This window comes from Terrapene carolina, unplaced genomic scaffold, assembly GCF_002925995.2.
Source record: "Terrapene carolina triunguis isolate 2854851 unplaced genomic scaffold, T_m_triunguis-2.0 Scaffold238, whole genome shotgun sequence".
In the NCBI taxonomy this organism is placed as follows: domain Eukaryota; kingdom Metazoa; phylum Chordata; order Testudines; family Emydidae; genus Terrapene; species Terrapene triunguis.
This window is the reverse complement of record NW_020664589.1, coordinates 8,179,036-8,206,121: the sequence shown is the minus strand read 5'-3', so window position 1 is coordinate 8,206,121 and position 27,086 is coordinate 8,179,036. Positions and strand designations below refer to the sequence as shown.

The 27,086-nt window shown below is 41.7% G+C and overlaps 1 protein-coding gene across 9 annotated transcripts in view; it reads right to left on the bottom strand.

The window, feature by feature from the left end:
• Positions 1–27,086, bottom strand: part of FUBP3 (far upstream element binding protein 3) — a 59,063-nt gene that overhangs the window by 14,816 nt on the left and 17,161 nt on the right. For 5 of the 9 annotated variants that reach the window (XM_024193039.3, XM_024193045.3, XM_024193044.3 and 2 more), the window contains exons 3-13: positions 20,177–20,227; positions 19,704–19,737; positions 17,837–17,886; positions 15,927–15,998; positions 14,599–14,656; positions 12,029–12,191; positions 10,894–10,992; positions 9,269–9,373; positions 8,709–8,811; positions 7,708–7,808; positions 3,439–3,580 (exon numbers count right to left, since the gene is read on the bottom strand). In XM_024193039.3, the coding sequence (XP_024048807.1) occupies positions 3,439–3,580; positions 7,708–7,808; positions 8,709–8,811; positions 9,269–9,373; positions 10,894–10,992; positions 12,029–12,191; positions 14,599–14,656; positions 15,927–15,998; positions 17,837–17,886; positions 19,704–19,737; positions 20,177–20,227 (978 nt within the window). The remainder of the gene's footprint in view (positions 1–3,438; positions 3,581–7,707; positions 7,809–8,708; positions 8,812–9,268; positions 9,374–10,893; positions 10,993–12,028; positions 12,192–14,598; positions 14,657–15,926; positions 15,999–17,836; positions 17,887–19,703; positions 19,738–20,176; positions 20,228–27,086) is intronic. The other 4 variants (XM_024193041.3, XM_024193046.3, XM_024193048.3 and 1 more) reach the window with 2 other exon arrangements.

The window sequence follows — 27,086 nt, the reverse complement described above, 5'->3', positions numbered from 1 at the left end:
GCCACTGGTCCGGGGGGCTCTACATTTTAATTTAATTTTAAATTAAGCTTCTTAAACATTTTAAAAACCTTATTTACTTTACATACAACAATAGTTTAGTTGTATTTTATAGACTTATAGAAAGAGACCTTCTAAAAACGTTAAAATGTATTACTGGCACGCGAAACCTTAAATCAGAGTGAATAAATGAAGACTTGGCACACCACTTCTGAAAGGTTTCTGACCCCTGCTGTAGAGGATGGATGGTCCAAAGGTGAGGGACTAGCTTGGAGCCCGAGCTCAGGTCCTTGCTCTGCCACATACTTTCTGCATGACCTTGGGCAAGCCACTTAGCCTCTCTGATTCCCAACACTACAATGGAGTTAACAGCATTGCCCTGCCTCACAGGATGTTTGTGAGGATAAACACATTAAAGATTGTGAGGCCAGATAAGTACCTAAAATAGTCTAGATTACATGAAATTCATAGTCTTCAATATGAAAGGTCCAATTCTAAAGCAGCCTATTTTTAGTTTCATTAAGTTACTTAGAATTTTTTCCAGTCAAAATAAATAACTCTTATTCCAAATTCTTTAATCCTAAACACACTGTCACCCCAGGATTATAAGGATTACATTACAGCTGTATGATTAACAAACTGAATTTACAGAAATTGCTCTAGTGACCCCTGCTGTATTGATACATCTGTTTCCATTATATGTCAAAAAAATTGGAGTTAGTAAGAAAAAAGCGAAGTCCCTACTCTGAACTGCATTTCCCAGAGTCTTCTTTCACATCAGTCTCATGACTGTAGTTAATGACTGAAGAAAATGGTTAAAATATAATGAGAAGATTAAGTGATTTATTCTCAGTCAGATGCAGTATTAGAATCTCATTCACATGGAAATTTTCCATTAAAGAGCCAACTTGGGATTCTGCTCTTAATTTCTCTGTGGAAGCAGCCCCTAGGGTTTCACTGGCTGACCCATCCAGAAATTTAGCTTCAATACTCCAAGTGCCAAATGGCTAAACCCCTTATCCCCAGCCAGGCCTAGGTGTTTTAGAATAGAGGATTCCTATTTGGCCATCCATAAGAAAGAGTATTAACCTTGGAAATAACATCCCCTCTTCCTCCCACTTGACATACAGGTGACAAAAGATCAGAAATAGTGGGAATGTGGGAAGAGAACTGACTGACACAGAAGGCTCTGAAAGTGTGTGTCATATCCATTTCTCATCCAAGACTCCCAGGAGACAAAGCTACAGCCATCACTCCCAACAAACAGATAAAAACGAACTAACAATACCAGTGTAAATACCTCAATAGTACTGATTGCAAGTAAATATTACACAACTTCAAATGTTCAAAGCACTGTACAGTCATTAATAATCAATCCTCTGAAAGCCTCGGGGAAGCGGTCCCATTTTACCGACGGGGAAACAAAAGTACTATGGCTTACATCCACAGTCACACGGCAAGACTCTGGCAGGGCCAGCATTAGAATTCAGGAGCTTCTCACACCTAACCCTGTCTTCGCTCCTCCAGATCACAGAGCTTATGTTAAAGAGACAATATTTCTATACATTGTGGAAACCCAAGTTACTTTTCTGTACTTTCTAATGGTTACTGTACTGGTAGCTACTGCAATGGTTAAAATAGCAATGGTAGTTTCCATTATTATATTTTACCATGCTGACAACTTTTGCTTTTGAGAATAACTTTCCTTTGCTTGGTCTCTGCCCTGACAGGATTTTTTGTTGAAAGACTGAGCTCAATATCTTCAGCTGTTTCTGAATTATGAGGGAACAAAAGCACTTTTTGCATTGCTAATACATTTTCACTACACTTGTGAATAGGGTTACAGTAAAAACTAAGCCTGAAACTGTTTAGAGAGTTTCCTTAAAGCTTTCTATAGGGGGAGGGGGGAAGGGGACGAGACTGGGAATGGGGAGATTTGAAGGGAATGAATTTTAAAAACGGAACTTTCTTAAACCAGTCAGCCCTAAGCATGTTCACAGCAGCATCTGAAAAGTCTTAATGAAGGCCAATTCCTTTATGATTTTCATAGCACATTCATCCTGCCCAATGATAATTGGTATAAAGTGCTGGTACACTTCATGAGAAAAGCCAAATGTCACTGGAACATGGCAAAATCCTCTCAAAACCACACTAACACCAAGTGCAGAAGAAAATAGTAAGAAAGGAGAAAAACAAATTCAAGAGAAGAGGCTCTGTTTAAGAGACTGCCACACTTCTGGCTGCATTCTGCAAATTCCAAGCTTTTATTTTCAATGATAGATAGGCATCAGTATACCACAAATGTAACAGGGAAGCAGCAATCCAGCCTGGCAGAAAATTCTCTAGCCAGCAGCAAAGAGGGAACTCACTGCTACTTGATTTACCTCAACTCCGGGGACACTAAAAGCAGAATTGGGACTATTGAAATGCCAACATTAAGCACACAGAATAATTCTTTTCTAGAGTATGGAGAAATTAAATACAAACTACTTTCATGTGTTAGTGCTGTCGTTAAACACCCCCCCCCACACACAAAGTCCTGATTCCAACATTAACTCAGGTGCATTGCACCAGTGCAGAATTTCTATTCCTGTTTCTAGTTAAATATAGTTATGGTGCACACTTTATAACATGACGACACACACAGCCAAGTTACAACTGCTGTTGGAGCCTTCACCTTTGCACTTGGTATTGTTTGATTGGGACACAACTGTTCTAAGAAGGGAACACAAATGTTTCCATTACTTTGGTACACTTGAGTTCAATGACTAGGCAGCAGTGTTACGCCAGGCAAGCTAAGGAGTCCTAGGCACTCATAGGGCACCTGCCCAGTCTATTATGCACCAGGAGATTAAATTCAGTGGGTAGGTTAGATCTTGCCGTTTCCAGACAGACTTCTAACTTACAGGTGACTCCACAAGCTGGGCTACAAGTAGTCACTTGCTGATCTCCATGGACAAGGAGATACAACATTCGCTCCAACAAGAAGTACCATGTGATGGAGTGTAAACTAAATACAAGACAAAAGGGTACCACTATAGACAAAACAGCTGCATTTCTATCCCCTTGCACTTTAAACCACTCTGATAGAAAGGGTCCTCAAAAAGGACCTAAGTCTTTTCATGAGATAGCTGCTTTGCACAACATGTACACCTGACCTGATAACCCAGAGTACAACTTTTCTGCATGCACAAACCCCCTTCCTCATATTAAAAAAAGCCGAGAAAGTACACTTGTGAGACAAGGCACCAGAAGGAAGCGTACAGAAAGCATTTGCCTTACTAGGTGGTTATGCTTACTAAGTTCCTCCTATGCTGTATGGTCATGGCCACTGAACCACAATTTTCAATACTGGAAATACCACAGCCACTCCAGTAAAGTTTAGGAACCCCCATTTGAGACGGAGATTACATCTCAGAGCGTCATGTCAGCAGCACCTACCTTTGCCTATAACAAGGCCACACTTATCAGCTGGCACCGTGTAGGTTATTTCCTGCATCCCCCCAGGTGTCCCAACGCTCCAGTCCCCACGACCACGACCTCTTCCCCGGGCTACTGCCAGACTTCCAAAGCCATCTCGTTCCTTGAAGGGAAAAAACAGCATTTCCATCAATATTTTTCCTGACCCCAATACCTGTACTTCTAATTTGCCACATTAAAAAAAGGCAAAGTAGAGTTTAAACTGCATGATATAATCAATACCACTAATATCACTAAACTAGGGAACTCCTGGCCTTCATCTCCGTATGTGAGATTCTGAAGGTCACAGCTGTCTTCCTGATTCTGTAGGTTTATTTCAGCAAGTAGATATAAATGCATGCCTTCGAACAGAATATCCTTTTGTAACCGACAGGTATGCAGAAACTCAAAGTCCTTTTAGTTGCTGGGCTCCAATCTGAGCAGGGCTAGTTACCTAAGCTTTCCTGAGCAAACCAGAAACCTTAGCATTGATGCACACTGTTTGGCACCAAAGGCCTCATAGAAGCCAAAAGTTAACCCTCTCAGATGCCAATTACCGTGAGAACTACTGGAATCCCTCAGCTGAAATACACATTGCACCAAATCAACTTGAACCTCCAGCCAACGTTGTCCAAATTCAAAGAAGTGTTAGGTCAGGATAAAAGAATCCAAATGCTTTATCTGCAAAGTAAAGGCCCTCTGCTGTCACAGGCCAATGTCAGAGAGGGTGCAAAGATTAAGTGGCTGAGGAAAGGATTTGCCCTAGTATGTAAAGAGGTTTTCAAACAGCACTGGGAAGAGCCACAAAAGGCTGTTTTCTCCCCCACTGCCTTCCAGAAAGAGCAGTGGAGCTTTCCAGCCCTAGAGCCTTTTCAAAACAGCACAAGGATGGGTATCCAGGGTACAGATCCATCAGCTAGAACCTGCAGAAAAGATCCAGGAAGAAAAGAGCTCTTTGTGCGCTCAGTTCGTGTTCTGCTATCTAAGCACTTCTGACCCTTATCAAGCACTGTGGTAGAAGCAAGCTTTTCCATGCTAACCCCAACCCCCAATTCCAGGCTTTCCCCCCAATCAGGATAGATAAAAATTGATGATTTTTTTTTTTTTTTTTTGGAAAAAGTGAAAATTGGATTTTTTAAATTTAAATCAGATTTATTTGGTTATTTAAATGCTAATTAAATTTTTCTTTTTAAAAATAAACCCGTTTAAAATGAAACCTGAATGTAAACAAAATTTTAAGGCCTAAACTTATTATAATCTCTTAAAATGTTTAAATATAAAATAAATATGCTGAATCCATGAGTTTATTTGAAAAACTGAGTTCAAGGCTGCTTTTCTATATAAAAAACAATTAGGGGGAAAACCATCTAACTTTTGAGGTCAAGCTTTATATAAAAATAGCACAGCAGGCCATGTGTTATATTAATGGCCTGATCCTGTGGGGCGCCCAGAGGCTATGCTACTGGGTGCAAGAGACTGGCAAAGTCACCACAGGCATTGGGACCCTACCTCTGACTCCAGAAGCCACCATCGTGTATCTCATCCACTGAGTCCATCTGGGTGGTCTCATACGCCTATTTTATAGCTTCTCCTGATCTGAGCTTTGATAGGTTCAAATCTCAAATTAAAAATATTTATGACTCCACCCACCATGGATACTGGCTCTCCAGCTCATGGAAAGATACTGATCTGTCCAGTAACTACCAGTCCTTGCTTCTGGATGGTTTTGGGTACTTCAAGTAAATGGCCTTGCTCTGTCTCCTTGCATGTGTACACAGAGATACAAAAAACAGAAATCCATTAATTTCTCAGCTGCTTCCCTCTGCTGCTAAACAAATAAAATCTAAAAGGCACATGGGTTACGCAAGCAGAAGGCTCGGAGCGTGATTACTTCTTGTGTTTTCTGCAGGTACTGGTGGGGGAGTTATGTAACAAGGGAGAAGGAGCAGAGTGTGCAACCAGAAAGGAGCAAGACTGGTGTCAAAGCAGGACACTGTGGGAATCGGAGTGCAGCCGCTAGTGTTGATTTCAACACTCGGGAACTGGAGAAAAAACCTGTCATGGCTGCAGCTTGTACAAAAGACCCTATTTGGGAATATTTTCAAGAAATTCTTGGACCTCTGGGTAAAAAAAGGAACAGATAACAAATGTAAACAGTGCAACAAAGAGATGCAAGGCCTGGTGGTCAGAATGAAACATTATGAAAAGTGCTCCTCAAAAGGCAAAAAGTCTTTGAAGATGAGGTGGATGTGTCTGAACCATCTGACTAATTTTTCACCATTCTTATGGACAGCCTACCCTGTCTTACTATGCTAGTAAATACTACTGACACTTGATCTTAGCTCTATACTTGATCTTAGCTCAATGAGCCGAGAAGCGATGATAACTTAGATTACTGTCATAAATGTGTTTTTGGGGGAGAGATTACTTTGTGAATTTCAAAATGTGTGTTCAAAAGATAATTGGCATGCGAGTTTGTTGTGGGAGTATTTATCAATTACTTTCTGACTTATTGCTGGACTTCTGACATTTTTTATTGCTCAATATAATCAAACATCCCAGGTAAAGATTTCCTATTTAAAAGTAAAGATTTTAGGTATTAACTTCAACATTTAAAAAAATGTCCATGTCCCCCCCCAACCAGTTCGGTATGTTGCTAGAGATAAGGGTTTAAATAGATTTAGACAATCCTTATGATTTATTTTCTCTCTAATTTATTCTAAACCCCGTTTTATATCTTTTAAACAGGTGGTACAAACAGCTGCAGGAGGAGGAAGTCTTTCATTTACAGTCTTTTTCTTCATCATCCAGTAAAACCACAGCTGAGTTCATAATCAGGCCCTGTAAATTCTAGCAAGACTCCACAGATGAAAAGATGTCTTGATTCATTTATGCAAAAAATTCTCCCTTTCCACTTGGTTCAGAACAAACATTTCATTGACTTGGTTCAATCATTACGATCAGGCTACACTCCACCCAGCAGAGCAGACATTGCTGGATACAGTATACGAGAAGTAAATTGAAGAGCTTGCAAAAAAACATTGATGGAACATTTGTTAATCTGAGTCTTGATGGGTGGAACAATGTACACAATGATCCAGTAATATGTGCTCGTGAGACAAAAGAAGAAGATGGGGTTGTCTATCCTACAGAAACTATTAATACACCAGGAAATGCCCATACAGCAGAATACTTAAAAGTAGCAGCAAGCTATAACACACTGAACAAAAATTAAAATGTCAAATGCGTAGCTTTGTCACAGACAATGCTGCAAATGTAGGAAAGAGGAGAAGAAATCTAGAGGATAATGAAGGGAACCTGAAACTTGTAAAATACGGGCGCAGTACTTGTTTGGATGCAGCGCTCATTTGGAGAGTTAAGTACAACTCCAGGAATAAAGAAAAATCTTGTTGAAATTGCAAAATATTTCCATAACAACCACCTTGCTTCAGGTTCCCTGAAAAGAACAGGAGGATCCAAACGAATTCTCCCCTGCGATGAAACGACGGAGTTCAGTGGTTGACTGTTTTGGTCTATTTAGTAAGACCTGGTCTATTCTAATGAGAATTCGTGAAGAAAACAGTGACAAAATAGATGGAACTATCACAGCCAAAGCAGTCAACAGACTAAAGAGAAATGTAGAAGAGTCGCTGAATATACTGAAGCCTATTTCCATAGCCTTGGACAAACCACAGAAAGATCGCTGTTGTACTTCTGATCATTTAGGTGTAAATGTGAAACATGGCTTGATAAGAGAACCGTTTGTATCCAAAACATTTAAGGTTTTTTGTTTAATAAATATATATGTTATAATGCGGTTTTCTATTTTTAAATTCCAGTTACCATCCTAATGCAGCTTGAGGCAAATCATGAGCAAAATGTTAATAATCTACGTAAATAAGCAGTATATTATTCACCATTTTCTTATTATACTAAAAATGTACAATTAGGAAACCGACAATATTAAGCTATCCGAGAACTAAATGGATGTGCTTGAGAGACCTTCCATAGTTGAACCAGCACATGGTTAAGATAGCAAAACACTTTACGAAAGTGACACTACAGCACTAATGGGTAGCAACATAAATGGCCTCCTGAAAAGAGAACACAGTTGCCTACTCAATACCCTCTATTCCTTCTTAGAGGGTGGCCTATAGTCATACCACCATGTTTACTATGTAGTTCCCATAACTACCTTTCCCATTCTCTATTAATATAGGTGTTTGCCTCATGGGTGTCTATAGAACCCACCTGTGCTGTGAGAATAAGCTCATTGATGATATGAGCTGCGTGCTGACACCGATCAGGAAGCCCCATGACCTGCGCGACTCTTTCAGGACTAATCCCATCATCTGTGGAGGGAGAGGTGACAAAGACTTAATTAAAAAGGGGAAAAGGCCCACCCACCAAATGAAGCTTCTCTCCAGTATGGCTATAGCCAATGTTTTCCCATAGGTAGATCTGTTGTGTTAGACCTGCCATCTTTCTCCTCTACCTTCGGCCCTTCCCCCAACCCACCTACGAACCCATGTTGATTATCTGAGAAGAGTCTAATAGTGGAAAGATAACACTTTCACATGCAACATGATAAACCTTGAAAGAGATTGCTATATTCTTAATAGGCTAAAGGTAGCCAAGTGACCCAGAGAAAATTATTTGAATTCGTCAAGTCCTGATCCCTAAAGGCCAGGAATATCCTGGAGTACTTTAAAGCCAGGAAAGAAGGTTTTTCCATAATCCAATTCTTTGTATCAATTAGATAAAAGACCAAGACATTGCTGCCGTAAGTCTAACGTTTTGAAAATGAGGTGTATACAATTTCTTTCCAGTCTCACAGGCAACAAGCAGAAAACCTCTGTAAAAACTGCATGAGGAACCAAGGAGGTGGCATGTCATTTTAAACTGGTGTTAGAAAGGAACACTATCTACTGTGCCGCTGTAAGGTCTCCAGTGTAGTCGCTCTTTGCCAGCAAGAGAGCTCTCCTGCCAGCAAAATAAAAGCACACACACAAAAAAGTGCTGTCCACACCAGCGCTTCTCATTGGTAAAACTTCTGTTGGATGGGGTGTGTTTTTTTCCACACCCCGTGACTGACAAAAGTTTTACCGATCGAAGTGCAGTGTAGACACAGCCTAAGTAACTACAAGCAGACAGAAAACTAGCTGCTGTCGATTAGCACTAAGCAATAAAACTGGGCAGTCCCTGTTTCGCACAGTGATCAGAAAGCAACAGACCTTTGTTCTCACACAAACCTGGTTTAAACTGAATCCTAACGCCAGCATCATTCTGAATCTTTTTGATCATTTCTCCATTTCTTCCTATTACAATTCCAACAGCAAACCTGGGCACAGAGACCTGATGGGAAAAGCAAAGCAGTATGAAAACTCAGAACTGGCATATATTCTACTAGTTTTACAAGAGGAGTATTCATCCTGCTTATGTACCATGCCAGGCCAAATGAAGCAGCTCCAGGGATAATGTCTTATCCCTCTTAAGCACAAGTGTATGGGTAATTTTCAATCCTTATTATTTCCACTGGCCATAAATCCCTTCCCCTATCAAAATTAGGCCTCTATATTACAAGAACGGCACTTCCAAAAAACAATTTTGGACGAGATGGAAGTGCCACCCGCAAGCCCAAACAAATGCCCTCTCTGGAAAGCTGGTGAGCCTCTTCTGGTGGATGGGTGCGATATATTTAAAGGCAGGGAGCATTGTGAAGGAAATAAATCCCACTGGCAATGTTTGAAGTTAAATGGTCTCCATCCCTCACCCTGGGGAGGTAACCACAGCACTTGTGAAAAGAACATACCTCTATGCTGCCTCCTCCCATTCTAGAGCTGAAATCACTTCGTACGCCTCGGAAATCTGCCTGATCTTTCTCTCGGATGATCTCCAGTACCATTTCCCTGGCTTGCTGTGGGGAAAAAAATTATGGTTACCTTTTAACTCATGTCTATCCCACTTCCCATCTTGGTGCTCAGGGCCTCAATGATTAGGTGGCATCAAGCAGAATTGCTTCTTATATTAAGCAGACTGAAATTCCTTCACTTGGGATTTCTTTCACCATTTTAATGGAGATCTGTTTTGTATTGCATCCTCCTTCCTCATTAGCAATTTGATAGCTTTTTAGAAGGAAGATACCCATGTGCAATTGTTTAAAATGTCTTTCAAAAAACATGGACATTTGTTTCTAAAATATAATCTTAACTGGGCCTTTAATTTCCTTAAGACCCTTGCTGCTGAACAGAACTCAAACCCTTTTTCTGAAGTAGCTATCACAAAAAAGGTTGACATGGAAAGAAATAAAGTTATTGGCATGATTTAATAAAAGTCTGCCATTTTCAAAATTATCTGCCAAGTGCAACTATTGTAGCATCCAGAGTTTGTTAGGTGCTGGGCAAACAGACAATCCCTGCCCTGAAGGGTTTACAGTCGAAGATCCCTTAATTCTGATTTGCACAGGATTTACTGCTCAGGAAGAACATGGAAAATATGCTGAATCACATCCAGCAAGGCAGACAGAGGGGCAGTCTAGAGAGTGTAAGTGACAGGCGAGATGCAGTTTGGTTGAAAATGTAAGAGGGCTTTTAAACTTGTCTTACAGATCTACACTTTTGTAATGTTAAGTTTAAGTAGTTTATGAATCATAATTCATAAAATTGAAAGCTGTATTACTAGCTAGATACAGCTAGGAGTGTAGGAAAGGATATTAGTGTTCTTCAGGAATGACTTGAAACACCCTATCATTGTAGGTGTTTCTAAAGGCAACCAGACACTCAGCTCCCACAGAAAAATCAATAGGAGCTGGGTGCCGAACACTTCTGAAAGATCTCACCCATTGTTCCTATGCTTGGGCAGGAACTGAAAATTTAACTTTAGCTGTTGGGTGCTACCTGGTGCAACAAACGGCTGTACCAGCCTTTTAATGTATTGAGAGTTGTCTAAATTTAGATTAGTGTGCCAGCCTCTAGTAAGGCACCTCATAAGCACAAATTGGTATAAATGGTAGACTAAACATCCACTATGAAGCATCCTACCACCTCCGGTGGGATCGTGGGATTAAGCTCTGAAGTCACGACTATACGTTTTAAGTACCTAGCACAATAGAGGCCCTGGATGCAACTGCAATATAAATACTGAATACGCTTAAGCTTTGGTGCCATGAGTTGTTCTGCTTTCAGATTATAAGTGTTAACTGGCTGTCTGAGGTATTAAACATTCTGGTTACACTAGAGTCTTATCTATAGCATGGGTGCCAGCACCTACCTTCATCAGTAGACGTTTAGAATGAACAGCAGCCATAATTTTCTAACAAAGCATCTACAGCTTTATTTAACTCCGCTACATGCTCACAAGCACCATCAACAATTCCACTGTCTAAAGGTTCTGTTAGTACAATTATGCAGAATCACATGAAGTGTTTTTACTCCATACCTGTACTTTAAAAGCATCTCCAGTAATACGGAGAGGTTTATCTGCTCCCGTCGGTAATGGGCCATCTTGGATCATAACCATTTTCACACCTGTTCGCTCCTGCAAAAGCCACACAACATTTGAATAAGCATGGTCCCTAAACAAGAGTGAACAGTTAGTGACCAAAGTTTGGACACCTAACATTTATATGGGTCAGATCAGCAGTCTTCCAGCATGCTATTTTTTAAGCAATCTACGATACTCTGCTTTACAAAAGACCACAACTGCTCTACAGCCTGAGCACAGGACTGCAAGGAGGTGCGCTTCTCACCACACCACATTCTAGTGCAGAGACCACTGCAAAGAGAAAATCCAACTTCTGTCTTTCCATCCAGGCGTAACAGTGAGATAAGAACCTCTCTAAATACACAATTACACAGTGTGCCAGATACCTTTGGATGATACAGCCAAAATTAAAGCTCTCAACAAAAATCACAATTACTATCTTGGCATAAATGTATTTCTGAAGCCCTTTATAGCCTTGAAAGATTTGTAAAGTATACCAAGATAGACAGAGAGAAAAATATATCCAGGAACACTGATTTACACACAGATGTGTTCATGGGGGTGGAGGGAGAGAAGAGGAGATTAAATACCAACTTCACCTACAGAAGCAATGAATTTGATGAAACGTATCCTGGGGAACAGCACAGCAGGCATTAAGCAGTTTCACCAAGGCACCTGAATACTGACCTGGGACACCCTTTGCTATGCCAGATGAGGGCCCTTCCTAAACAGCGCATACACCTTGCCACAGCTGGGTGCTTCTCTTATGATGCAGACAAACATCCACTAGGAGCTCAACTGAGGACAAGATCATGCTTTTTGTAACTCAGGGCTGGATTTGAACCCAGATCTCTGAAGGTGAAAGACTAACATTAACCTCCTACAGCAGGCACTAGAGGCTCTTTATTTTAAAGCATGCTTTCTTGATCTCTATTGGGTCACATACCACCTTCTTAAGTTGTTGTGAAGTGAATGGATGGAACACCAAGCTCACATACTACCAGTGGTACGTGTACTACAGTTTGGGAAACCTTAATCTAGAGGAACTTTCCCCTAGCAAAGTTCCTTGAAGTAAAAACATCTTGCACACCTGCAACTGTTTTATTGTTTCGCCTCCTTTGCCAATGACTAGACCCACTTTGGATGCCGGGATCAGAATCTCCTGGATCGTACTGTTGCCATCAACATCGTTGTGAAAGCCAGGGCCATTCCGACAGCGATCCACTATCTGCCCCAGTAGCCTCTTCGCTTGTCTTTGAAAAGAAGCAAGGAAAACGACCATTAGACAACACTGTTTCATCTGCCCAAGAAACCATTGGAATGTGAGACATTTGGGGAGAGGAGAAGTGAAGAGATGAGAAGAAAACCATGGTTAGCACAATGGCTTTTATGCTTTGGAACACCAATTCCCCTTCACAACACCTATCGGCACTTTGATTTCTAAAAAGTGGAAAAGGGAGGAAGCAGTGCATCTTGACACCTTTGATGCTTACACATTTTTAAAGCATTGGCTTCACCACAGCTTGGGTGTACCACATTTTAAGTGGTACTGTTAATATAAATCTTCGTAAATCGCAACCACAACCTCACTTCCTGACTGAGGCAGGCAAGGAGTGCTGCTCTGATACAGTAACACAGCAGGTTAGACCACCACCCTCTGATATGACACAGAGCCACAGGTGAATCCCTTCTTCTCGGCCTACTCTCCCCCAGCAACACTGGCAGGGTTTGCTTGCAGCCTCCCATCCTAGCTGGGGCTGCTAAGGTGGTACAGAAAATGGGGCAGGGACCTCCTGTAGCAGCGAGGGCATGAGATTAAATGCTGCTTGTGAAAGCAGGCGGATGACAAGGCCAGGAGATTGCTCCCTGCAGCTTTATAATGGCTGAGCTGACTGGCAGTGGCTTTCCATCTACCTGCCCCTTCCCTTCACTCAAGAGGCTGAAGCCAGGTCAGCAGTCAGCCATTTGCACTTGGGTGGTGTTCTTCCTCTCTCCTCCACTTAGCATCCAACCATCCCATGTACATCAGGACTCTGAGGGAATTGTCCCCTTCAGATGCATTCCCCTGGGCGTGTCAACTCAGGGGGTGGGGGGGTCCGATGGCCTGTGTCCAACAGCAGAGAATCACTCCAACCTCGGGCCTCAATCAGGAAGCAAGGCAGGAGCTGGAATTTCCAGAAGTACATTTCAGATTTGAAATTAACAGTTGTGTTCTTGGTTGTTTTTTAAAAAAAGCACAAAACCAATCTTAAGTATTCATAAAGCCCTTAAGTTAATTTTTTTGATGGAAAAAGTAAGGGAGAGATTAAAACAGAGGGCACATTGAAACACACAGCATCATCTGCCCTCTGTTTTAATTGTCTTCCTTACTGTTTCCATTAAAACATAATTTTATTCAAAATTTAAGGGCTTTATGAATACTTAAAATAATCTTTTTTTTTTTTTTAAACCACCACCTAACTGTTAGGAATATTGCCCTGTTATTGAGCCTTCTTCCTCATTCAGCTTCACAAGTCTAAAGAAGTGGGATCACTTGAGACTGCCTTGGATAGGAGTATGTGTTTAGCTGCATGTTTCAGAACTGTAGGTGTTAAGATCTGCTCTTACCCATTTCCCCCAAGTGTCTCATCAGGCATTACAGCTTTTTAGTATTTTGCTCTTGTTCTGAAATATTCTTCGCTAGAGGAAAAAAATGCCTCAATACCAGCAAAACCATATTGTTTGCCCTATAATGTGTGCTTGCCAATTACACTTATTCTGGTTCAATGCTTGCAGAATTATGGTAGAGTGAGGGGACTTAAGCATCCTTAGATTTCATAGGAACGGAAGAATAGTGAAAGTCTTCTCTTGAGAGAGACAGTCTTTGTGCCTACATATTTTTATCAAAATGCAACTCAACGATTTCCAGATGGATTTTAAAAAACCCACCTACCCAAAGGTTGGGGAGAGAAAGAGCAGCTCCATATGTTAAGTGTGTTCCTGTAAGCCTGAGGATCCTGGATCCAGTCCCAGCAGGAGGTCCTCAACTGGTTTGTGAGAGTCTCAAACTCAGCTCCTGGGAAGGGGGAGGGAGGAAACACTGTCCCTAAATTTTCTACAGGCCTACAGAATAGAAACCCCTGCTGGATTGCCAAATGTGCGTCTACCATGCAGGGACCAGAGTTCAAATATTCAGTTCAGCCCTTCGCTTCTAGCTGGCAGCAATATGGAGGAGGCATCCTGATGGGCCTCATGCTGCTCTGGAGGAACACCTCCAGTTTATTCAGGAGTGCAACTGACAGGCTCTGGGGGCCTTGTGCTGGAAGGATGGCCATCTCAGTAGCAGTGGGAAGGCGGAGGGGAGAAGAGTGACCTTTAATGGTTTAATTTAGTATCCTGGAAACTTGCAGTTAGTCAACTGCATCTTAAGTGCCCTAAGAGCAACCCTGTGAAATGGAATTCCATGGGAATTTCTGCAGAGGGTTCAGCAGACTAACTGGAAAAGCCTTTGATGAGTAAACATCTCAGTGTTAGACCACCTGGTTCTAGAGTCTGGTGACCCTAAAGCTTCTATAGGCCAACATTTGCTGATTGTGGCTAACCAAATAGCAGCACTGATAGAACACAGTGGTAAGGAAGAAGAAAGGAAAGGAGAGAAAAAAAGAACAAAACAAGACTCACTCAATGCTCTCTGGTGTTCCGGTGAGCACACAGGGCCTCTCGGGCATCCCGCCGCTGTCTGTGAAGGGAACAAGAACATGACAGGGATTGGATATTTCACAACTCCTGAATCGCCAACAGTAGCCAGCCAAGCAGGCAGATACAAACAGCCTAGGCATAGCCTACAGAACTAGCTCTTTCATGGTTAAGAGAGGCAGTAAAATCTACAGGATCCTTTATGGATTGCACGTTATAAGAGGGTGGTTAGAGACATCCAATCTCAAGAACAAAGGGCAGCCTCAAAGTACACACAGTTCTTGTGTGAAGCAATCAGGTTCTATACCCGATTTGAACACTTGGCTGCAATTCATTATAATTATGTATCTGGAAATAAAGCAAATATTTTCTAAGTCTTTTATTTATCCTTCAATCACCCTGCACACTCACTCCTGCTTGAGTATTCAGTCTTGTGCCTGTGGCATCTTAGACTGATATGATTATGGTGTTTTCCTACACTTAGTACAACTACATATTCCACATTAGCTTTCTTTTAAGTGTCACACTCCTAGTAAACAAGTTGTTACAAGCAATTCAATTGGATTAAAAACACTGGTCAGCTGCTTCAGTGACCAAAGGGCAGCACTAAAATGTTCCCTTTGCACATAGAACATGTTAATAAGAATTCAGAGATATCCAGGAGCAACATATTTCAAAGACAAAATGGATGTTTCCTTTATTTTTAAATCTCTCCCTGCCAATTAAGATTAAAAACCCAGAAGATAATATTTTGCAATAACGATATAGTAACACACGTCTGTTTTCCCATGGGGGGCGGGGGGGCAGAGACACCGACTATCTTCACAGAAAATAGTATAAAGCAAGAATACGCAGCATACCACACCAGACTGGTACAGTCTCCTTTTTAGTTTGAGATGGATCCTATCAGGAGCAACTCCTGACCTCTTGAAATTTCAGTTTCCAAAAACTGACAAGACTAAGCAATTAAATACAATCCACATCTGATCTCTCCAAAGAAGTGCCACTGGAAGACAGCCCTAAATAGGAGCATTTCCCATTTCTGTAGGAAACAACATGGACTATAATTTAACACTTAAGTTGCATCTGCTTCTTGATTAGAGGTGGTCCCCTCATTTTGCTCCCAGAAGTAGCTAACAGGTCTGTTTTCTGTGCTAGTACGGAGGTCAGTCCCAGAACAGAATTCCCTTGTGCATCAGTTGGTAACCAGCGATAACACACATGAATGTGATGCACAGCCAGGTCTCCACGTCTATTGGACATGCCATATTTCAATGCCACGCCCTGCTTCCACTACACACACTAGCTCTTACCTGGAGCAATCTGAATTTTGCAGCCAGACTCTGCCTGGATCCGTGAGATCTGTTCACCGCCCCTGCCGATTACTGAAACAAGTTCAACAAGTGTCAATTTACTGTAGTCCTAGCCAAGAGCAGAGTATCTGCTCCCTTTCCTCCATTGCAACTGGCAGTAAAGGGGAGACTATATTCCAAAACTGTAAAACAGGCCTCCATACTCTGGTACACAGAAAGCCAGTGTTATGGTAGAATCATTACTAGAATTCAGCAAAAAATTTAATTGTATTTCCTTGTAAATACAAGTCTTACACTGAACTGGGAATACATGGTAGGTAAAAATAAGTCACTAAACAGAGCCAGGCCAAGAAAGGTGTTTTAAGGTTATTGTCCTGTGACAACCTGAATCTCAGGTCTGATAAGAAAACATGGCTGTCCTGATAATTTTGCAGCCAAAGCACAGGTATTTTGGGTGTTGCTTTATTTATTTATTTATTTTTAATAATTCACTGTCCCTCCTTCAAGAGCATGTCGCTGGTTTGATCTACATTTTAATACACCTGGGTTTTATATTGAAGTGCCATGCCAGACCTCAAGCTGAAAGTGAAAGCTGGCCTCCCTTAGATCCCCTGCATCACTGAATGACGATTGTGTTCCACACTGTATAGCAGGGATATGGCTGGCTGTGCATGTTCTCTACACCCTTCCCAAAGAGTAACATGGAACACAGCTGCAGGTCAGCCAAGTCTAGCAGGCATGATTGGGTCAACATTCTCTCAGTAGAGGGCCCTCAACTGTGGAACTTGCTTCTGCTAGTACCTGTTTGAGCTTGAATCTTTATCACCCGCTTAGTGTGTGGCATGAAGCAACTTTATGCCCAGGCCTCCTTCTTACGGAACTACAGAACTACCTTCTGAATGGCCAGCACCTGGCCCCTAAAAGAGATGGGGGGGGGGGGGGGGGGGGGGGGGGGGGGAAAAGAGTGCCGCTCCTTTATAAGAAACTAACAAATGAAGAAAGAACTGAGCCAGGAAGAGTGTTTTCAATTTCAGCTTCAGGTTGGACACCCGGTCAGTCTGTGTGTAAGTAAACATGGATTGTTATTTCCCTTTTCACTCTTCACACACTAAGCAGAGCATTTTGGGTGATGCTCCTTTACCAGAAGAGATGGCATGCTGGAATCCGAAGGTTATGGAACATGCCATGGCATGACTCTTTAGTCATGCCAGCAGGAGGATTCCCTTGAAAGGACAAACAGTGAACAGCTGGAGGAACACAGGAATCAGGGTGAAGGGTGTGAGAACATCGTCAAGGGTGCAAGAGTGAGGTGAAGGAGAGAGAGAAGAAACAACAATCAGGAAGAAAAAGGAGAGAGAAATCCACCTGGGCAGGAAAGTACACACCAGTTATTTCTCACTAGGGATCTGTAAAAATTCAACTTTCACTTTAAGTGTTTAAACACTATTTCTCTCCTCCCTCTTCCCCCATCCCCACTGACAATAGTGTACTTAAATGCAGTAACTGGCTCTGGTGACAGGCAAATGGATTCATTCTTGGCAAACCATTATGTAATTTGGTCTGGGGAATCTGTGGTTACAGCCAGAGTTACCAGAACAGCAGATCTTCAAAAATCTGTGTCCCCTGCCACCTCACACCCCAAAAACCCCTATTCATCACTGTAAAAGCCTTACCAGCAAACAGGTAGTTTATATCTGGGTTTTTAAGGAGGCCATTGTGGCAGAGACAGTTTAATTCGCCCTTACTGGGAGATGTTATTAATAGGCAAGATTTTTCACAGACAGTAAATTCACAGTGGCATTGACTGAAGTTGTGTGCCTTTTTCCCTCACCCACCACAATAAGCACTGTTCCTGAACAGAATGTATATTTAGAAACTGAATTTAAAACAAAAACCTCTAGGATACTTACTAAATCCAACCATTTTATCAGGCACTTTGAATTCTTCTGTTATTACTGTCCTAAAAATGGAGATTCAAATAGTCACTGCAAAGAACAGTTTAGTAGACCACCTTTGTCCTCCCATACAAGTCAGCCACCGAATACAAAGTTGTGTATAGAAAAATAAACACTTCAGCCATAATCAAAACCATTTGGGTTGGAAGTGACCCCTAGAGGGTCATCTATTCTACCCCCTTCTTCGTGGAAGAACTGGTTTAGTTATTCCTAAACGCCGATATATTTTAAATCTAGCCTTGATTAGCTCCACTGAAGTTGATTCCATACCTCCTTTGGCTGTTCTTGCTCCAAATGCATAGCTGTTCAAGTAAGTACATCTTTTTCTAAAATGGAACCTCCATTTTCCATGATGCAGCTTAAGCCCATTACTTCTTGGTCTGTCCTTATTGCATGAGACTAACTGGCCTCTGACCTCTAATACCCCTTCATGCATTTGTAGACAATTATATCTCCCCTCGGCTAGATCTTCTCTGGAATTAACATAAGCAGTTCTCAGCTCTTCCTCTTAGGTCTTAATTTTCACAAAATGTTTCATCATGTTTATTGCTCTCTGGACACTCCAATTTGCCTATCTTAAAAAGTGATGCCAAAAACTAAAGTTTTCCATCTGAGGCCTAATCAGTGTCGAGTAGAGCAGAATAATTACCTCGCTTGTTTTCCAAATGATACTCCTGTTAAACACAGCTCAATGCATATGGCATTTGCCTTTTTTATTAGCACTTGATTCAAGTGAATCTTGATAAACACTTCCCAACTCTTCATACATTGAAACATGCACAATATCCAATTTGTTTGACACCCCTGAAAGCAATTAAATATCTCTGGAGGAAGTTTCTAACGAGGCCTCTTGCGAGATCACACAGTTTGTTTTATAACAGCCATTGGAAGAATAAAAATACGGATTTCTAAACTTTTCCCCAGCTGTGCCATAGATAAGTACTTATGACTGAAGACCTAATCTGTAATATGATTACTACTGCAGCACTATATTGTCCCCACTCATACCAGAGTTAGAATACGGGTCGCCTTTAGTGTCAGACAGCAGTGTGATGCCATGGTTCGATCCTATATTGTAAAAGGGACCCCAAGTGAATTAGTGGTGGTGAAAGAGTGCTAGTTGACAGCTTAAAGAATGAGGTCCTCTGTTTGGAAAGGGAACAGGCAGAGCAAGGGTCTACCAACTGATCTAACATCACACTTACACCTTGGTGTAATAGTACCACTTCTAAGTACTGGGAGGTTGCAAGTATCCATATCCATTCCTTGCCCTTTCTGCTGAGCCCTTAAACAGAGGGATTGGTTAGAATGGTAGTGTGCTGCCATCAGCACATCTGGAATTTAAGGGCTTTGAGCAAGAGGCACCTTCTGAAGTGAAATCACCACTACTCTCGACAGAAATGCAAGATTCTAAAAACCAAGCATGACTTAAGACATGGCATTCTTTAGAGCCACACTATGCCATGCCTGGTAAGGAGTCATCCGAGGGGTCGTATTTTACCAGCAAAACGAGAAAAACTCAATTGACAGCTTAATACTTCTGACTCCTCTTCCACTGCCAAAAAAGCATGTCATTTTCTTATGCTCAGTCCTACAAATTTAGATGAAGTCAAATCCAAGCCTTCCTTACAAAAATGTGAGCTCTTTTTTCCAAGTGTGCACAGTCTCAGAAAGGGTAGGCAAAAACTGCAGTCTGGAGAAAAACAGAGCCTATAGTTTTCCACGTTCTCAACCTCTGACTTCCTAGCACTCTAGTACAGATGGTGGATCAATAAACAATTAGAACTGATCAATAAATAATAAAACATAACCCACTGCTTACCTTTGATGTACCAGGGCCCCTAACTGGTTACCTACTGTGGCAGAGAGAGGAAAAAGGAAAAAAAATCAAAGCATTAGTACGGATAAACTAACTTCATCCCTATAGAAAGAGTTCTTACCATTTCATCAGAAAAAAGAAAGCAAAGCAAAACAGTAATTTAGGTTCAGTGGCTGAAATGAATGTGTTATGTGGTAAGAAACAGGAGGGGATTTCTTGATCAACGCAGTCTACAATCCAGTGTCCAGCTGAACACAGGAAAGGAAATTGATCTGTATTTCCCCATGCTGAGAGTCATGGGAGAAAATCCTGCCAGCCCAAATCCCTGTAACTTACCTCCTCCCCCTTCCCAAATTAAACCCAATGTAAAGATCAAGCAGATTTTGGTAGATATTAAATTAAAAAAAAAATCAAAAAGCCAAAATAGATTTTGAGATTTAGTTTAATCAGAAGCATTAGAGATCACTTGCACATACTTCTCTCTGTATCTCTTATCTGTGCTCCATGGAGCCCACTTAAACGGAGACCTGTTAAAGGAATAGGTCTGTTAAGTAACCTTGTGGCACCCACATTGTATCCTTTTATCACATTTCTACTGAATACACACATTTCAGCCACTCTTACATTGTCAGCTGGTGGTGGCTCATCTAGGATTACCCCTCACCTCCTCAACTAACCTCCCCCAACCAAGACAATGTTTTTTCTATTTGTTTCATCCTCCCACCACTGCCAATAGATTAATTTTTCCTCCAGAAGTTACCTTAAAAATATGGTGCAAATACAGACAGGGTCCCACTGCAAAGTAGGAAAACATCCTGCAAAGCTTCCTACAGGACTTCACCTGTGTCTAACACACTAAGAAATGGGCCATTTGTTCCTAACAACTAGAAGACCATTTTGATTACATCATACGCCTGGGGGGCATAGATGGTGAAAACAGATGAAACAAGCAGATACCATCTCAACTGTGATAATAAATATTTTGTTCCTAACTTCTTGGTGATAAGTTGTCACTCAGATGATGAGAATAAGAAAACCGATGCACCTCACATTCTTCAGATATAAGAGAGTATTTTTTGCAATGCTGTAGCCATGTTGGTCCCAGGATATTAGAGAGGTGGGTGGGTGGGTGAGGTAATCTTATTGGACCAGCTTCTGTTGGTGAAAAGAGACTAGCTTAGAGAGTACACAGGACTCTTCACGGCCGGGAAAAGTGCTCAAGTCAGGTCTACACTACAAATTTATAGCTGCGCTGCTTTAGCGCGTCTGGTGAAGGCACTTTAAGTCAACAGGAGAGAGCTCTCCCACTGGCTTAATAACTCCACCTATGTTGGTGGAAGGTTCTGAAAGGGTCTAGGGATGTAAATATTGTTTAAAAAGTTCACCCATTTAAACTATTAAAATTATATTGTTCAAACGGTTAACGATTAAAGGGGAGGGCTGGGGGGCTGCTCCAGCCAGCCGGCATGGCTTGGACTGGGGCCGCTCTGGCCAGCCAGTGCAGGGCTGCTGGAGTCGGCGGGCCGGCCGGCCCGGGGTTAACCATTTAGACTAATGCTAACCAGTTAATATTTTACATCCCTAACAGGGTCTCACTGCAAAGTAGGAAAAACATCCTGCAAAGCTTCCTATAGAACTTCACTTGTGTGAAACACACTAAGAAATGGGCCATTTGCTCCTAACAACTAGAACACCATTTTGATTACGTTGGTTATGAGGGGTATTGGTCATCACAGGAGCAGAGAGGAGTGCAGGTTTTGCATCTGTTATGGCAGGGTCTGATGCCGCTTTGAACTGGTATGTCCTGAACTGTGAAGACCTTGCTTCTGATGAGCACGGTGAGGTTGGAGGATTGTTTGAAGCAATACCCTGTCATAACAGATGCAAAAGTTGCAGACATATTTCCACCCTTATGATGATCAATACTCCCACAACATACATTTCAAGATCCATAGGTCCTTCACATACCTACCATAACATGTGGTATACCTCGGCCAGTGCACTAAATGCCCCAATAGCAAATACCTGAGTGAAATTAGACAATCACTATGCTCTCAAATGAACTCTCGGGGGGGGGGGTAAAGACAAGAACACCACATCAGCAGGCAAACACTTTTCACAGAATGATCACTCCGTATCGGACCTCTCAGGCCTCATTCTCAAAGGAAACCTGCACAACACCTTCAGAAGACTAGCCTGGGAGCTTACATTCATAACTTTGCTAGACACTACAAGGCATGGACTCAAAGACCCTGGATTTATGGCTCATTACAACAATCTGTGACCCGCTAACCCTCCTTTGTCCTGACTGCAGGGGTAACAACTGCCCACCTCCCCTTAAATGATCTTTTGCAACATGTTCCTCCTTGTATTTAGCTGTGACACGGAGTACCATTCTCAGACTGAAAGACAAGCTCTGTGTAAGCTTAAAAGCTTGTCTTTGGCCCAATAAGAGTTATTACCTCACCCACCTTCTCTCTCTCTCTAAGAGGAAAATGCATAAAATCTGTGACCAGACACACTCTAGATAAATTAAAATAGGCAGAGTCAATACCTTATTTCTCTTCTGTGTCAATATCTTGATAATGGTCCTGGACCAAGATATTGACAGAATATATATATTTTTATTATGCTGTTCAGCTCAGAGGTAAGACAACTGCTGTGTTATTGACTCCTTTAGATTTGCCTTTGCATACGCTCACTCTGAATATAAAATGTCCTAATTTAATAGTTATCAATACTGCAGTAGAAAAGTTGGGTGACGTAATGGGGAATATTTGCTCTTACTGATAACGGTACTATTACACAGAACGGCTGAGCAAGTAAGATACAAGTTTACACAGTAAATTCGGAAACACACCACCCTGTCCTCAAGCTGCCTTAAAAATATTTTTGCTACAATCATAGGGCAAGAGACATTATTTGTATTACCACAGCACTAGGAGCCCTAGCCACGGATCACAATTCCACATTATTCCAACCAGGTGGCAGAAAGAGCAGTCCCATTATTGCCAATGCTGTTGTTTCACATTTCCTTTTAGCATTTTCCCGAACGCAATCCGTTTCAGCATCTCTCTTAGCAAACTGGATATGCCTATTTAAGAAACAGAGCTGTATCCCAAGAAGCCCTTCCACCTGTCCTAAATTTTACACTAATTAAGAATAGCTTCCATTTTGTAACAAGACATTACACTTGGAAGAAAGTACTCATTGGGGACATACTGTTTTGTTGACAAGCAGAAGAGCTCATTTAAGTCATGAAAATAACGTACTGCACATCCGTAGAGCCTCCCATCCAAAGATTTTGAGCGCATTACAAACGAATTAACCCTTTCAACATGCAGGTAAAGTAGATATCCTCATTTTACTTGAGGGGAAATGGGGGGCACAAAGAGGTTAAGGCACCTACACAAAGTCTGTAACAGAGAGGAGTAGATTTCTTGCCTCCTAGTCCTATATGGCTTAAGCACAAGACTTCCCTGCACCTTCTGCTTACATGCACTCTCCCTGTTCCCTACCCAAGAACATGAAATGTTGAGAAACACCGTAGCGCGTGTGCACACACACACACAACCCTGCCATGAGAAACTGATTAGCCCATGGTTCCAACAATCTGAAGTTTCATTCTCTCTCAAACATGCCCATTTTGCTCTGAAAGACAGACTAATAGAGAGGCAAGTCTGGGGCAGAATGCATGCACTGAAATACCACAAACTGATGATATATTCTAGGCAGAAGGCACCATCTTCTTCTTAATGGCAAGGAGAGGGTTGAACACTGATAGGCCATGTATGTGTTCCCCCCCCGCCTTTTTACATCTATTGAGTACAATTTAACTGTAAGTGCAGTCATTTTACTGCAAATAAGGAAAAAGACTGAATAAAATCAGCCCAATTTCCTGTTAATGGCACCTGCTGGTTGATAACTCTACATCCTGCTTTAGGCTTCACCTTAACTGATTTCTGCCCAACAGATACTCAAAACAAATGCAGATTTTTATTTTTTATTTTCCACCCTATAAAACAGTGCAGTGCCTCCCACTAAATTAATGTGCATGGTGGGAATATATAATCTTATGGAAGAAAATATCCCTCACAAGAATAAAACCACAGCAATGCATCACAAGAGGTAGCTGAGGAATATAAGGTTGCAAACTATACTTTAGGATTTTGAGAAGTACACTCTTATTGAAGAGGGTCAGGAGTGTTTGGGGAATGGGGTGGTTCAAGTGTATTTTTTCCCCAAATACTTCTCCCGCCTCAAGTCAGTCACTAGTTTTCTTCCTAATGAAGCCTTAAAGAACTGCAACCAGAGGGGAGGTCTGCCGTTCTTCCACTCATTAAATGTTATTACAATTCCTTTAAAGTGCTCATTACTGCAAATAAAACATTTGCATCTTTAAGGGATCACTGAAATGAGGGAAGAGGAGATTGGGTTCTGACTGCCACAGAACCTTCTGACTCTTGGTCTCAGTTCCCCATCCCGGTCTTGCAGATAATACGTCCTCTCTTTCACCCTTTGTTCTAGTCTATTTTGATTGGAAGTTCTGAGACAAGGATCATCCTCTACTATGTGTTTGTACAGCACTTAAAAGGGGCCATGATCTTGGTTGGGACCTCTAGGCACTACTCTAATACAAATAATAGCTCAGGGGGGAGGGCTAGCTCAGTGGTTTGAGCATTGGCCTGCTAAACCCAGGGTTGTGAGTTCAATCCTTGAGGGGGCCACCTAGGGATCTTGGGCAAAAATCAGTACTTGGTCCTGCTAGTGAAGGCCGGGGGCTGGACTCAATGACTTTTCGGGGTCCCTTTCAGTTCTATGAGATAGGTATATCTCCATATATTATTATAAACATTATATTTGCTTTGCCACATGCAGTCACCATAAACATTTTGGGGGGTGGGGAGATGTCTCTAGGATTCTTCCCCATCTCCTCCTGCCAATGCTCTTTGCCCCAGAATAACAGCAGTCCTCTACCTGAAGGCTGAGCACTGGTTCTAAATCCTATGTCACTAAAGAATACAAGACAATTCCTCAAAGGCCTGACTGGACTTAAAATGGATGTGACAAAGTTCAGGGTCTGATCTTCAATTTCTGAAACTCAAAATGCTGCTACCAGACAAGTTCCCCTCTTCCTTTGAAAAAGCAACCTTATTTTTAAAAACATTGTTTGGTGCTGTAACGTGGTTAAATTGTGCCAGTAGCTAGAAATATTCTGGCACCACAACAGTAGCAGCCAATAGAAGATGGGGACTGAGTCATGAGAGCTGGATTCTATTGTCAACTACATACAACCAAGACCAAGACACTTTATCTATGCAACTCAGGCCCTGTCTACACAGTGCGGCAGAGCACTTAAAGTGTTGCACTCTAATTCCCTGTATAGCCCCTGTTGATACGCTCTAAAGGCACCTAATGCATGTTGATGTAGTCCGGTTTGAAACAGCTCTATATATGTTCACATGCATGAAGAATCTTTTCAAGCATGTCAGTAGGGTCTACACTTTAGAGCACTCTACGATTTACACCCCTCCTGTGTGCATTCCTCATCACTAAAATGGAGATAACCCACCTCTGCAAAAAGCAATAGAGGGTCCTGTGGCACCTTTAAGACTAACAGAAGTATTGGGAGCATAAGCTTTCGTGGGTAAGAACCTCACTTCTTCAGATGCAAGTCATCTTGACTGTTATTACACTAGAAACACAGATGACATTTGTTTAAAGGCACAGGAATGGGACTCCAGAGATATGGCTTTTAACTCCTGATTCTGCCATAGACATCATGGGTCACCATGGATAAGTCATGTAGGCCCTGATTTAGCCAAGTATGTGACTAAGTCCATCCCTGTTCAGGAAAGCACTTCTGAATCAGGGCCATAATCTTCCTGTGAATCAGTTCCCATCCATAAAATAGGTATAATACCTTCCTTTATCTGCCTTGTCTATCTATGACATGATTCAGGGAAGCAGTGAAGCATGTGCAGTCACACCTTTTTAAACAGGATGCTTTTCTGAATCAGGACCTGAGACTGTAAGCTCTATGTGTTTGTACTGTGCCCAGTACAATAGGTCACGGATCTCAGTTTGGGACACGAGGCTGTACTGCAATACAGCTCATAATGATTGGCATACTTCTGGGATGAAGATGTAACCTTTTGTTGGCCATCATTTTGTACATTATCAGTTTCAATGGTGAAAAATAAGATAATTGAATGTATAGTAAATGTACAGCAATTATAGCTCACCATTAGTAAAGAAGCTGTGGCCAGTATCTGTTCTCCCACTCAGGCTTTTGCAATGAAATGTTCTTACTGCATTTCCATCAGCCCTTAATATTGCTTATAATGTGTTAAGAGCCTGAGATCTCTAAGTGCTGGGAACCCTCAATTCCCACAGAACTCCATGGGAGCTGACTGCATTCAGCACATTGCATGATGGGGCTAAAAAGATATGAAGTTACTGTAGACATCTATTTATTGCAGCTTTGGATGGGAAGGATTTCAAGTGGCATTCAGCTGCCCTAACATTTAAAGTAGTTGATCACTTGAGGAATCTTGCGGCTCCCATTAGGTTTGCTAGACCCTTGTTGATTTAAATTAATAATGTATTGCGTGTTGGAAATGTGCTCTCTACTTCTGCTACCTGTAACATTTTACATCTAACAACTCACCATATTAAAACAGTCTCAAGAAATTGCTCTACATGCCATTGATTAACTCGGTGCTCAGATGCTTTCATGTCCTAGATTGTTTCATTACAGGCTGCATAGGGAATCAGGTAATGAGTTGTCTCCCCCTCTGGTCCTGCTCCAGAGAATGAATACCCCCATTGACAGGAGCCTGGGGGGAGCCCCGAGAAGTAATTAACGCTGGTAACATGTTAGGTAAGAAAAGTTACAACATACTCTAGTTCTTTCCATTCAGAGTGTAATAGTAACAGTCTGAGTTATAAAAAGTAGTGAGGAAAGAGCATTCAACAGAGTAACGGAAGCAGAATGAAACAGATGAAAGGAAAGATTAATCTGTGTTCTGTTTATTGTGCATTCCGCTTCACCCAAAGTAATATCAGCATCTTCTATTTTTAATTTTTGTATTTGAGTTTGATCACAGCCCGTGCAGATGTTGTTTCATGCTTCAGGTGTTTAAACTAACTAATTTTAAAGATGTCCATGGGGCATGCATCTTTTAGCACTTGGAGCAGCTTTTCACACTTCGGCTCTCTGTAGGCTCTGGGAAGTATTTCTTTACACTTGAAGACGCTTTTGTTAAGTGGCCTGGAAGCAGCATTTCTGTACTGTCATCTTAGTAAATTCAGACCAAGGCTGAAAGGAAAAGGCCTGAAAAAAAAAACGATTTTTCCCAGGTTGAGAGACCTCTAACACATTCC